A 14,685-nucleotide genomic window follows, 5' to 3' on the forward strand; every position below is an offset into this window, starting at 1 on the left:
CTTCATGCAAATCCCGAGGAAGACGATGCACATCCAAATCGCCACCCCCCCCCCCCCCCCCTTGAACCACTCCCCTCCCCGGACCGCCCACTGTGAAGACAGACGCCGCTGCTTTTTGCAGCAGCATCGAGGCCCTTGTGCAGCCTCTTTCTCCTATCATCTTTCTCCTATCATCTTTCTCCTATCATCTTTCTCCTATCATCTTTCCTGACAACTTCGGTCCCATTTTTTCTGTCCCTTTCCCCACCCTCTTTCCCGATACACTACGTCGTGTCACGAGTTGACCAGCACGCACACAAACACACACGCACGCACAGACACATGCACACACACACGCACACATACGCACGCACACACACACACGCACGCACACACGTACTCACAGGACGCCAATTCTGTTCCGCTGCCTCGGGTGTGATGACGTCAAGACGCAACGATGGTGTCGTCACCGCCCCTGGCCCTGCTTGCCCCCCCCCCACCCAGCCAGATTCGGGTGTCTTGCGAATCGGATGTCGAGAACGGTTTGGTTCTTGAATGGCCCGTGAAATAAAATAAAAACAGACTGAGACTAAAAATGTCGTCATAATCAGCGTTTATTCTCATCACTCAACTTTGACGACGAACAAAACAACGAACGCGGTTTTTTACGGCATTTCCACCTTTGTAAAGTAAGATTTTCTTTGCTTCTGCAACATTAAAGCCCAGGCACCCGTACTGCCAGCACTTGAATGCGAGTTGTAATTGCTTGTAAACATTTTAATTCTAGTCCTGTTTTCCCAGATGGCTGGCTCTGGCCGTTGCCGTTTCCACGGCATTAATGATCGTGGATCGGAAGTTCCCCTTTTCCAGTTCGTGTATCCCGTATATTGTAGTTCCTCCAGGAGATGAGACGTCGTCCTTCAGCTGACTTGGATGCGCCTTGGTTTGCAAGAGCATTCTTGCAGCGCCCTGCAAAGAAAATCGTTGCAATTCGCACCACGGGGTCACGTCAGAAGCGGCGGCGGCGTCGTTCATGCGAAACGCATCGTCGCGACGCGCACACGAAGATGCTTTTGGCCGATCAACGACGAGCGGTTTAACGCACTGGGAGGAAATCGGAGCACCCGGAGGAAACCCACGCGTGCGAGGGGGCAACACGCTATCCCCGTACGGATAGGCCGGGTGATACAAGTCCACTTCCTGTACCGCCCTCTCCTGGCAAGCCAGGGGTACGGCGCACGCGCGAAGGGAGTTTTTCAACATCTGTGCGGTCATCCACCAACCAACCCTCGGTGCTGCTTCCGCAGTGCTGGGTGACGGGACTGCGTGGACAGCCACCACAGCCCAACTCTTATCATTGTATTATCTGAACCCATAATAAGCACCGTCGTGGAGAATATACGTAACAAGCCAATTCACCTGCACGTAGAAATACAAAATGGACACATCGCAATGGCCACACAGCTCTCCGGGGAATACAACATTTCAGCAGCATTGGTTCCACTCGAGCAAAGATCTGGACCGGTTTTCCACATTCGGTTGTCTGACCAGTAGAGTCAGACTTGCCTGTTGCAATGTTGGTGGACTGCCAAGAGGTTTATCGGCAAGGACCCCTCTGTATTAAATGTGGACTCCGGTCCGTACCGTACATTACGTATGTTGAACTTTCGCACCGTACGTAGCCAGCCGCGCCAATCGGAGGTGCGGGGGAAGGACAACAAACTAAACACACAAAAAAACAGTTCTCGAGAAATACATTTTCAATTTAGATTTCAAAGCTAATAGCTCCAGTGGCTTCCCAAAGTCGGAAGGAAGAGCGTTCCAGACGGCCGCAGAAGCGCATCTGAAAGCGCCGCGATGCGGTGACCGCCTTTGTTCGATGGTCAGCCCAGAATACCGCTGCGAGAATGACTGGAGTTTGCAAAACCTCTCGACACAAACTAACCATTCGCGTCGTTTTGGAGAATATATGTAACACAATGAGATAGACGATACGCCTCCTTTCCATAATTGTCTCCCCACTTAAAAAAATTGAAATCACAAATCCCATCAGCCACGGGGCCTTGTGGGAGTTATTTTGTCCAGCTGATACTGGTGGTGGTGCTGCTGCTGCTGACGATGATGAGCGTCCGTTTGACGAGCGTACATCTTTCATCATCGTCGCCGTCATCATCATCATCACGATCCGTGGTCAGATAGCCCCTAGGTGGTGTCCACTGCGCGTTCCGTCATTCGTTGTTTCCACTTCCCTCTGCCTTGTAGTGCCAATATACTCAAGTCGTGGCCACATCTTTCTGGCACCGACCTCTGACGATGTCGTCGTCGTCGTCGTCGTCGTCGTCGTCGTCGTCGTCATCGTCGTCGTCAATCCATTCTCCGTTAGGCCTTCTCTCTTCCCCCCCCCCGAACAACAACAACAACAACAACGCGCGTTTACAACTTTCCCGTCACTGTCCACCCTACACACATCCCAAGCTGTACTTTGATGACCCTCTCTCCACGCGCTGCAGAAATCACCGCCGCCGCCACCGCCGGCGGTGATCGATAACGATTGGCGACAAGAGCACGCCGCCGTGGGACTTGCCAGCAAAGTTTGGGCCGCGATGTCGCCAGCCACCGCCCTCGTCATCCCCATCTTCACGGCTCCATCCGCCAACGCCTCCGCAAACATGTACGCCTGGCGCGCGCGGGAGCCCCAACGCAGACGCGGTTATCGTCTTGCGGTGAGACAACGCCATCAGTGACTCTGGTAGTGAACGTAGGTGATGGAGGTGTGATTATCGATAACTCTGGTAGTGAACGTAGGTGATGGAGGTGTGATTATCGATGACTCTGGTAGTGAACGTAGGTGATGGAGGTGTGATTATCAATAACTCTGGTAGTGAACGTAGGTGATGGAGGTGTGATTATCAATAACTCTGGTAGTGAACGTAGGTGATGGAGGTGTGATTATTGATGACTCTGGTAGTGAACGTAGGTGATAGAGGTGTGATTATCAATGACTCTGGTAGTGAACGTAGGTGATGGAGGTGTGATTATCAATGTCTCTGGTAGTGAACGTAGGTGATGGAGGTGTGATTATCAATAACTCTGGTAGTGAACGTAGGTGATGGAGGTGTGATTATTGATGACTGTGGTAGTGAACTTAGGTGATGGAGGTGTGATTATCGATGACTCTGGTAGTGAACGTAGGTGATGGAGGTGTGATTATCGATGACTCTGGTAGTGAACGTAGGTGATGGAGGTGTGATTATCAATAACTCTGGTAGTGAACGTAGGTGATGGAGGTGTGATTATCAATGTCTCTGGTAGTGAACGTAGGTGATGGAGGTGTGATTATCAATGTCTCTGGTAGTGAACGTAGGTGATGGAGGTGTGATTATCAATGTCTCTGGTAGTGAACGTAGGTGATGGAGGTGTAATTATCAATGTCTCTGGTAGTGAACGTAGGTGATGGAGGTGTGATTATCAATGTCTCTGGTAGTGAACGTAGGTGATGGAGGTGTGATTATCGATGACTCTGGTAGTGAACGTAGGTGATGGAGGTGTGATTATCGATGTCTCTGGTAGTGAACGTAGATGATGGAGGTGTGATTATCAATAACTCTGGTAGTGAACGTAGGTGATGGAGGTGTGATTATCAATGTCTCTCGTAGTGAACGTAGGTGATGGAGGTGTGATTATCGCTGACTCTGGTAGTGAATGTAGGTGATGGAGGTGTAATTATCAATGTCTCTGGTAGTGAACGTAGGTGATGGAGGTGTGATTATCAATGTCTCTGGTAGTGAACGTAGGTGATGGAGGTGTGATTATCAGTAACTCTGGTAGTGAACGTAGGTGATGGAGGTGTAATTATCAATGTCTCTGGTAGTGAACGTAGGTGATGGAGGTGTGATTATCAATGTCTCTGGTAGTGAACGTAGGTGATGGAGGTGTGATTATCGATGACTCTGGTAGTGAACGTAGGTGATGGAGGTGTGATCATCAATAACTCTGGTAGTGAACGTAGCTGATGGAGGTGTGATTATCGATGTCTCTGGTAGTGAACGTAGATGATGGAGGTGTGATTATCAATGACTCTGGTAGTGAACGTAGGTGATGGAGGTGTGATTATCAATGACTCTGGTAGTGAATGTAGGTGATGGAGGTGTGATTATCAATAACTCTGGTAGTGAACGTAGGTGATGGAGGTGTGATTATCAATAACTCTGGTAGTGAACGTAGGTGATGGAGGTGTGATTATCGATGACTCTGGTAGTGAACGTAGGTGATGGAGGTGTGATTATCGATGACTCTGGTAGTGAACGTAGGTGATGGAGGTGTGATTATCAATGTCTCTGGTAGTGAACGTGGGTGATGGAGGTGTGATTATCAATAACTCTGGTAGTGAACGTAGGTGATGGAGGTGTGATTATCAATAACTCTGGTAGTGAACGTAGACGATGGAGGTGTGATTATCAATAACTCTGGTAGTGAATGTAGGTGATGGAGGTGTGATTATCGATGACTCTGGTAGTGAACGTAGCTGATGGAGGTGTGATTATCAATAACTCTGGTAGTGAACGTAGGTGATGGAGGTGTGATTATCGATGACTCTGGTAGTGAACGTAGGTGATGGAGGTGTGATTATCGATGACTGATAGTGAACGTAGATGATGGAGGTGTGATTATCAATGACTCTGGTAGTGAACGTAGGTTATGGAGGTGTGATTATCGATGTCTCTGGTAGTGAACGTAGATGATGGAGGTGTGATTATCAATGACTCTAGTAGTGAACGTAGGTGATGGAGGTGTGATTATCGATGACTCTGGTAGTGAACGTAGGTGATGGAGGTGTGATTATCGATGATTCTGATAGTGAACGTAGGTGATGGAGGTGTGATTATTGATGACTCTGGTAGTGAACGTAGGTGATGGAGGTGTGATTATCAATAACTCTGGTAGTGAACGTAGGTGATGGAGGTGTGATTATCAATAACTCTGGTAGTGAACGTAGACGATGGAGGTGTGATTATCAATGACTCTAGTAGTGAACGTAGGCGATGGAGGTGTGACTATCGATGACTCCGGTGTTGGAACGCGACTTACATAGGCAATGCCGCTCCCACTCATTCCCGTGTGGATGTCGATGTAGGGCTCGGGAACTTCGAGGCACATGCCGCAGTGCGACAGCAGCTCCTGCAGGAGCAGCGCCTCCTCCGGCGTCGTGCTGCGCCCGCGGGCAAACACCATAGCGCCCTCTCCCACCTGGCACGCCGTGTTGGGCATCAGCCGCACCACGTGCGCGCCTACGGGCAGCGCCTGCGGCGGATGAAGAGAGAGGAGTTGAGCGACGATTTACAACCCGGGTTTGCGCTCCAACACGCCGGTGGTGCTGGTAACGAATCGGCACGTTCTGTTCACGTGACAAGCCTTACCGGTTGGCTGCGTTGAGCCGTGGCGGGTTTAGCGGCGCCGTCTAACACAAAAAAAACCTCTACGATGGACAATATAGTTTCACCTTTTCCAAGGTTGCAATCGTGATGCCAGCCGCGATGGAAACGATGAGGTGGTCTCCCGTCACCTCTCCCCGAATGCCAGCCAACGCCGCCTTGACGACAGGCGGCTTCGTGGCGATGAAGACAACCTTGCAGGCCTGGACCACCTCCCTATTGTCTCTTGTTGTCCTCATTCCAGCCTCCTGGAAAATGTGGGAGGGGAGGGGGCATAACAAACCCTCGAGTCATTTAACACAGTCTCATTATAATAATTATAGAGTCATTTAACAGTCTCATTATAATAATTATCTAGTAATTTAACACAGTCTCATTATAATAATTATAGAGTCATTTAACATAGTCTGATTATAATAATTATCTAGTCATTTAACACAGTCTCATTATAATAATTATAGAGACATTTAACACAGTCTGATTATAATAATTAACGTGTCATTTAACACAGTCTCATTATAATAATTATCTAGTCCTTTAACACAGTCTGATTATAATAATTATAGAGACATTTAACACAGTCTGATTATAATAATTATAGAGACATTTAACACAGTCTGATTATAATAATTATAGACATTTAACACAGTCTCATTATAATGATTATAGAGTCATTTAACACAGTCTGCTTATAATAATTATAGAGTCATTTAACACAGTCTGATTATAATAATTATAGAGACATTTAACACATTCTGATTATAATAATTATCTAGTAATTTAACACAGTCTGATTATAATAATTATCTAGACATTTAACACAGTCTGATTATAATAATTATAGTCATTTAACACAGTCTTATTATAATAATTATAGAGTCATTTAACAAAGTCTGATTATAATAATTATAGAGACATTTAACACAGTCTGATTATAATAATTATATAGTCATTTAACACAGTCTGATTATAATAATTATAGAGTCATTTAACACAGTCTGATTATAATAATTAACGAGTTATTTAACACAGTCTCATTATAATAATTATAGAGACATTTAACACAGTCTGATTATAATAATTATCTAGTAATTTAACACAGTCTGATTATAATAATTATCTAGTAATTTAACACAGTCTGATTATAATAATTATCTAGTAATTTAACACAGTCTGATTATAATAATTATAGAGACATTTAACACAGTCTGATTATAATAATTATAGAGACATTTAACACAGTCTGATTATAATAATTATAGAGACATTTAACACAGTCTGATTATAATAATTATCTAGTTATTTAACACAGTCTGATTATAATAAATATCTCGTCATTTAACACAGTCTGATTATAATAATTATCTAGTAATTTAACACAGTCTGATTATAATAATTATCTAGTAATTTAACACAGTCTGATTATAATAATTATCTAGTAATTTAACACAGTCTGATTATAATAATTATAGAGACATTTAACACAGTCTGATTATAATAATTATAGAGACATTTAACACAGTCTGATTATAATAATTATAGAGACATTTAACACAGTCTGATTATAATAATTATCTAGTTATTTAACACAGTCTGATTATAATAAATATCTCGTCATTTAACACAGTCTGATTATAATAATTAACGAGTTATTTAACACAGTCTCATTATAATAATTATCTAGTCATTTAACACAGTCTGATTATAATAATTATAGTCATTTAACACAGTCTGATTATAATAATTATAGAGACATTTAACACAGTCTGATTATAATAAATATCTAGTCATTTAACACAGTCTGATTATAATAATTAACGAGTTATTTAACACAGTCTGATTATAATAATTATAGAGACATTTAACACAGTCTGATTATAATAATTATCTAGTAATTTAACACAGTCTCATTATTATAATTAACGAGTTATTTAACACAGTCTGATTATAATAATTAACGAGTTATTTAACACAGTCTGATTATAATAATTATCTAGTAATTTAACACAGTCTGATTATTATAATTAACGAGTTATTTAACACAGTCTGATTATAATAAATAACGAGTTATTTAACACAGTCTGATTATAATAATTAACGAGTTATTTAACACAGTCTGATTATAATAATTATCTAGTTATTTAACACAGTCTGATTATAATAATTATCTAGTCATTTAACACAGTCTGATTATAATAATTATAGAGTCATTTAACACAGTCTGATTATAATAATTATAGAGTCATTTAACACAGTCTGATTATAATAATTATAGAGTCATTTAACACAGTCTGATTATAATAATTATCTAGTAATTTAACACAGTCTCATTATAATAATTATCTAGTAATTTAACACAGTCTGATTATAATAATTATCTAGTTATTTAACACAGTCTGATTATTATAATTAACGAGTTATTTAACACAGTCTGATTATAATAATTAACGAGTTATTTAACACAGTCTCATTATAATAATTAACGAGTAATTTAACACAGTCTCATTATAATAATTATCTAGTAATTTAACACAGTCTGATTATTATAATTAACGAGTTATTTAACACAGTCTGATTATAATAATTATCTAGTAATTTAACACAGTCTGATTATAATAAATAACGAGTTATTTAACACAGTCTGATTATAATAATTATCTAGTAATTTAACACAGTCTGATTATTATAATTAACGAGTTATTTAACACAGTCTGATTATAATAATTATCTAGTCATTTAACACAGTCTGATTATAATAAATAACGAGTTATTTAACACAGTCTGATTATAATAATTATCTAGTCATTTAACACAGTCTGATTATAATAATTATAGTCATTTAACACAGTCTGATTATAATAATTATCTAGTAATTTAACACAGTCTGATTATAATAAATAACGAGTTATTTAACACAGTCTGATTATAATAATTATCTAGTCATTTAACACAGTCTGATTATAATAATTATCTAGTAATTTAACACAGTCTGATTATAATAATTATCTAGTTATTTAACACAGTCTCATTATAATAATTATCTAGTAATTTAACACAGTCTCATTATTATAATTAACGAGTTATTTAACACAGTCTGATTATAATAAATATCTAGTAATTTAACACAGTCTGATTATAATAATTATAGAGTCATTTAACACAGTCTGATTATAATAATTATAGAGTCATTTAACACAGTCTCATTATTATAATTATCTAGTAATTTAACACAGTCTGATTATAATAATTATAGAGACATTTAACACAGTCTCATTATAATAATTATCTAGTTATTTAACACAGTCTCATTATAATAATTATAGAGACATTTAACACAGTCTCATTATAATAATTATCTAGTTATTTAACACAGTCTCATTATAATAATTATCTAGTAATTTAACACAGTCTCATTATAATAATTAACGAGTTATTTAACACAGTCTCATTATAATAATTATCTAGTAATTTAACACAGTCTGATTATTATAATAATTATCTAGTCATTTAACACAGTCTGATTATAATAATTAACGATCACAGCTGGCAGAGCACAGGGCCTCAAGGGTCCCAAAATGGCCTAAAGGATCAGAAACAACCAGGAGCAAGTGGCGCTCCGGTCGACGCCGTCAAGGGTGAGGGTGTAACTCGTCTGTTGAGCTGCTTTGGGGGGGGGGGAGGTGATTTGTTTGAAGGGCTTTGGGAAAAGGAGACTTAAGGGAGGGGATTGCAAAGTAGTGGAGCGGTGTGAGGGAAGAGCACAAAGAGAAGTGGGGTGGCCCTGCAGTGGGGTGAGTGGGTGAGTGAGTGGGTGGGTGAGTGGGTGAGTGAGTGGGTGGGTGAGTGGGTGGGTGAGTGAGTGGGCGAGTGAGTGGGCGAGTGGGTGGGCGAGTGGGTGAGCGAGTGGGTGAGCGGGTGAGTGAGTGGGTGAGTGGATGGGTGAGTGAGTGAGTGGGTGAGTGGGTGGGTGAGTGAGTGAGTGGGTGAGTGAGTGGGTGAGTGGGTGGGTGCATGGGTGAGTGAGTGGGTGAGTGAGTGGGTGCATGGGTGAGCGAGTGGGTAAGCGAGTGGGTGGATGATTGTGTAAGTGAGTGGGTTAGCTAGTGGATGGGTGAGTGAGTTGGTGATTGAGTGAGTGAATGGGTGGATGATTGGGTAAGTGAATGGGTTAGCTAGTGGGTGGGTGAGTGAGTGGGTGATTGGGTGAGTGGATGGGTGGGTGATTGAGTAAGTGAATGGGTTAGCTAGTGCATGGGTGAGTGAGTGGGTGAGTGGATGGGTGGGTGATTGGGTAAGTGAATGGGTTAGCTAGTGGGTGGGTGAGTGAGTGGGTGAATGGATGGGTGATTGGGTGAGTGGATGGGTGGCTGATTGGGTAAGTGAATGGGTTAGCTAGTGGGTGGGTGAGTGAGTTGGTGATTGGGTGAGTGGATGGGTGGGTGATTAGGTAAGTGAATGGGTTAGCTAGTGCATGGATGAGTGAGTGGGTGAGTGGATGGGTGGGTGATTGGGTAAGTGAATGGGTTAGCTAGTGGGTGGGTGAGTGAGTGGGTGAATGGATGGGTGATTGGGTGAGTGGATGGGTGGGTGATTGGGTAAGTGAATGGGTTAGCTAGTGGGTGGGTGATTGGGTGAGTGGATGGGTGGGTGATTGGGAAAGTGAATGGGTTAGCTAGTGGGTGGGTGAGTGAGTGAGTGAGTGAATGGATGGGTGATTGGGTGAGTGGATAGATGGGTGATTGGGTGAGTGGGTGGGTGGGTGATTGGGTAAGTGAGCAGGCTAGAGAGTGGGTGGGGGAGTGAATGATTAAGTGGGTGAGTGGGCGAGTGGGCAAGTGAGTAAGCTAGTTGGTGGGTGGGTGAGTGGGTGGGTAAGTGAGTGGGTGGTTGGATAAGTGAGTGAGTGGGTGGGTAAGTGGGTGGGTGGGTAAGTGAGTGGGTGGGTGGGTGATTGGGTGAGTAGGCTATTTAGTGGAAAGGTGAATGAATGTTGTTATGACCTACAGTGTGGTGAGTGGGTGAGTGGGTGAATGAGTGTATTTCCACAGCACTAGCTTAAATGCTTCAACGGCTCACAGCGACTTGCATCAAAGTTCATGCGGGCACACACTGCAGTCAAAAACCGAATCCAGATATTACATGAAATTTTAAACTCTGAAAACCTAGAAAAAAATGTATTTGGATCCTCCATCTTTGAGGGATCAAAGTATTAGAACTTAAATGTTTAACCTCACTCAACAAAAGTTTGCATCTGGAGGTGTTTAAGGGTTCTGAATCAAAATATGACATCAGTTTTACATATATACACTGTACGTTTAAATGACCAATTTTGATTCCCTCCGAACTCACGGCGCTAAAGAGTGTGTTTTTTTACTTTTTCTTTACAATGCGAGGCCCTCTGAAGGTTTACACCGGAATGTTTCCAAGGACATCATATCTTCGATCGCCAATTATTTCGGTAGGCCTTTTTGGAAGAGTTGCGACACACACAAGAAACAATGCCATCGGTAAATTTAACACGCAGGGGGCTTTCATGACCAATATTCATAAGAGCTTTTGTTTTTTTGGGTTAGATCGCTTGAATATAAATGTTGTGTCGTTAAACCCGCCACCACCCGACACAGCCAACTAGTAAGGTGTGTCACGTAAACAGAACGTGGCCGATTCGTCGCTAGTACAGCACACCGGTTGTGTGTTGGAGAGTAAACCCACGACAACATTCACAATTCGAGTACCGCGACATTTCGCCAGCAATTACAACCGGCGTCATCAGGCGACAGCCAGAGTTGTGGAGAAATCCTCCTCCCGTCTCCGTCTTAAAGCCTCCTGCTTCGGTCCGTCGGCAGGCTCGGCGCGTCCCGGCTACGCCGCGCGACGGCGCACGTACCGTGAAGAGTCCCGCGGAGCGGTCGGTCGGAGCACTCGCCACGATGCGGTCAGGTTTCACAATTCCTGAAGAGGGGGAAGGAGGAGGAGGAGGGGGGAGGAGGGGGGAGGAGGGGGGAGGAGGGGAGAGGAGGGGGGAGGAGGGGAGAGGAGGGGGGAGGAGGGATGAGGGGGGAGGAGGAGGGAGGAGGAGGGAGGAGGATGGAGGAGGAGGGAGGAGGAGGGAGGAGGAGGGAGGAGGAGGAGGGAGGAGGATGGAGGAGGAGGGAGGAGGAGGAGGAGACCCGAGATTGAGAGCCGTCACAAAATCGTGCCCCCCGGTCACAGGAGCCTGCCCCCCCCCCCGGGTGAAGGGTTCAACACGTTCCAACCTGCTTGCCTAAGGTGACAGCTGAGAAGGACGGAGTTCATCATCAAGCCGCGCCCTCGGACCAAAAACTAAATAAATGGGCGGCATCGGCAACGTTTGTGTTTTTATTTTACACCGGAGGTGGGGCTCACGGCTTGTCACCGGCCCGCCGAGCCGCCGTGCACTGCTCCAGCCCCCTCCCCCCCCCCCCCGAGCACTCCCCTCTGCCGCGCCAGTCGGTGTACAGTTATCGATATGCAGCTCAAGCCTCCCGTAAACCACGTGACCTCCGTGTTGCCCACTCTGAACCCATGAACCCCTCCCCTCTCCCCGCCCGCTGTGAAAACACACTCCAGCTCCTCCAACTCCGTGCGGATCTCTTCTGCTTGCTGCTTCCTTCTCTGCCTCTCTCTCCATCCCCTCTAATCATCATCATCGCCATCACCCTCTCATCATCACCCTATCATAATCACCCCCCTCTCACCATCATCACCCCCCTCTCATCATCATCACCCTATCATAATCACCCCCCTCTCACCATCAACACCACCCTCTCATCATCACCCCCCTCTCATCATCATCACCCTATCATAATCACCCCCCTCTCATCATCATCACCCCCCTCTCATCATCATCACCCTATCATAATCACCCCCCTCTCACCATCATCATCACCCTCTCATCATCATCACCCTATCATAATCACCCACCTCTCATCATCATCACCCCCCTCTCATCATCATCACCCCCCTCTCATCATCTTCTCATCACCCTCTGATCATCGCCATCACCCTCTCATCATGATCACCCTCTCATCATCATCATCACCCCCCTCTCATCATCATCCTCTCATCATTGCCCAGACATTCCTTCCCTCCCCTCCTCCTCCTCTCTTCCTGTTGCTCATCTTGAGCCGTGTACCTCCTCTCGTCGTGGGGACTTCCGTCCCTGCATGCCTGCCTCCCTCTCCGTCCCTCTCTCTTTCTCCATCCGTTACATCCTTGACTCTTCTTCCCTTACCGTGATGCGGTGCCACCGGTAAACCACGTTATTTGAATTGAAATCGAACATATCAGACGGTGTACGCACGCACGCCGAACTTCTATCGCACCGTGCGTAGCCAACCGTGCCAATCGGAGCCACCAAAGTCAAAACTACTGGATGAGAAAATGTCAGTTCATCCCGAACTACGTTCACCATGGAGGCACTCCGCTGCTTTCGAGCCCTCCGTCAATATCCGAACGCGAAGGGCCGCGTGGACACCGCAGCGCGCGTACATCCTGATCACACACTCGCATTTGAATCTCAAGCAGCTCCGCACACCCACCATTACGAACGAGGACCTTTGCGGGGAGAAGCGCGAGAGCACACACACACACACGCACACACCTCGCTTTAAAATCCCTTTCGCCAGGCAAATTGCCATTTTCCCAGCACCGATGAAGCCGACCGTGAGGTCTGCGGAATGAATATTCGCCGTCGTCGCCGCCGCCGCCGCCGCCGTCGTTGTCGGCACTGGCGCCGGCTCGTCGCAGCCTTCCTCGTTCATTTTGTAGACGAGAAGTCACCTGCGACGATAACACACACGGTTGGAGCGTGAATGTGTCACGGTTCTTGATGAGCCATACAAAGGCTTATAGAAGAAAAATAACCTCAGGTTTATCTTCAGAAGTAGTCAGTTTAACGCGCAGGCTTTCAGGACCAATGTCATCTATAATATAGGTTTTTTTTGGGGGGGTAGATATCACATTTATCCCTCTATTTAAGGTACGAAACAGGAGGATTTCTCCACAAATCTGGCTGTCGCCTGATGATGCCGGTTGTAATCACTGGCGAAACGTCGTACTCAGTTTGTAAATGCTGTGGGTTTGCTCTCCAACACACCGGTGTGCTGTACTAGTGACAAATTGGCACGTTCTGTTTACGTGACAAACCTTACTAGTTGGCTGTGTCGGGTGGTGGCGGGTTTAACGACACATTTATATTGACGCGATCTAACCCCAAAAAACCTGTACAGTATTATAGTTTAGAAGTAATATTTACACCTTCATAGGTGCTCATTAATAGCAGTCTGATTAAGTATTCATCACCTATGTGGATTAACCCAAAGCCGCAGAGGGAGGCTAAACGGGTGCGGTACGGGCACGGGAATTGTTTGGGGCTGATGCGGTCGGGGAAGATGTGGAGCTGGGTGGACTTTGCCAATGACCCCGGCAACCAGCGGTGTCAAGATCACCCTCTGTGGAGGACAAGGCTTGTGAAGGAGTTGGAGGCAGTCGCCCTCCAACAGCACTCACACAGGGAGACACACACAGGGAGACAACAACAACCGCCATTCGCCACTAAGTGGCGGTGACGTCACCACGACGCTTGTGCCAGGCCATGTGCACCTTGAGGCCACGTGAAGTGTCGAACGCCCGCTGGCAGGAGATCACGGGGCAGACCCAGTGCCACAGGTCGACTGACTGAGATGACTGGCTGATGCACCACCTGTGCCAACCTACTGTGCCAACCTGCTGTGCTTTAGCCACCCGGCGCTCCGCTCGTTGTTCTGAGCGTCGCTCCTCCGCCCTCCGTTGTTGTTGGAGGGCGACTGCCTCCAACTGCCCAGTAGCATCCTTCACGAGCCTCCTCCACAGAGGCCGATCTTGACACCGCTGGTACCAGTCATCAGCAAGTCCACTCAGCTCCACGTCCTCCTGTACCACATCACTCCATCTCTTCTCTAGCCCCGTGCCTCCTGTACCACATCACTCCATCTCTTCTCTAGCCCGTGCCTCCTGTACCACATCACTCCATCTCTTCTCTAGCCCGTGCCGCGCCCGCTTAGCCCCCTCAATCCGGCCGAACAAAAGCTGTTTCGGCATGCGGTGGCTGGGCATGCGGGCTACATGACCCAGCCATCGCAGCCTTGCCCGCCGGAGGAGCTCACCGATGGGACCTTGCCCAGATCTTTCAAGGATTTGTGAGCTCCTCGCACAATCCAGTCTGGTTAAACCCAGGATGGATCGTAGGCAGGCCAGCCTAAATGTTTCTAAC

General features: G+C 45.5%; 1 protein-coding gene across 2 annotated transcripts in view; it reads right to left on the reverse strand.

The window, feature by feature from the left end:
- Positions 1–575: 575 nt before the first annotated feature.
- Positions 576–14,685, reverse strand: part of PYCR3 (pyrroline-5-carboxylate reductase 3) — a 16,072-nt gene continuing 1,962 nt past the window's right edge. For both annotated transcript variants that reach the window (XM_032971663.2, XM_076074257.1), the window contains exons 2-7: positions 13,036–13,214; positions 11,299–11,363; positions 5,480–5,659; positions 5,068–5,280; positions 2,564–2,656; positions 576–948 (exon numbers count right to left, since the gene is read on the reverse strand). In XM_032971663.2, coding sequence (XP_032827554.1) covers positions 763–948; positions 2,564–2,656; positions 5,068–5,280; positions 5,480–5,659; positions 11,299–11,363; positions 13,036–13,195 — 897 coding nt within the window. In that variant the 5' untranslated portion in view covers positions 13,196–13,214 and the 3' untranslated portion in view covers positions 576–762. The remainder of the gene's footprint in view (positions 949–2,563; positions 2,657–5,067; positions 5,281–5,479; positions 5,660–11,298; positions 11,364–13,035; positions 13,215–14,685) is intronic.

The sequence above is a fragment of the Petromyzon marinus genome, chromosome 46, assembly GCF_048934315.1.
Source record: "Petromyzon marinus isolate PM22_M1 ecotype Great Lakes invasive population chromosome 46, UKy_Petmar_22M1.pri1.0, whole genome shotgun sequence".
Taxonomy (NCBI): Eukaryota; Metazoa; Chordata; class Hyperoartia; order Petromyzontiformes; family Petromyzontidae; genus Petromyzon; species Petromyzon marinus.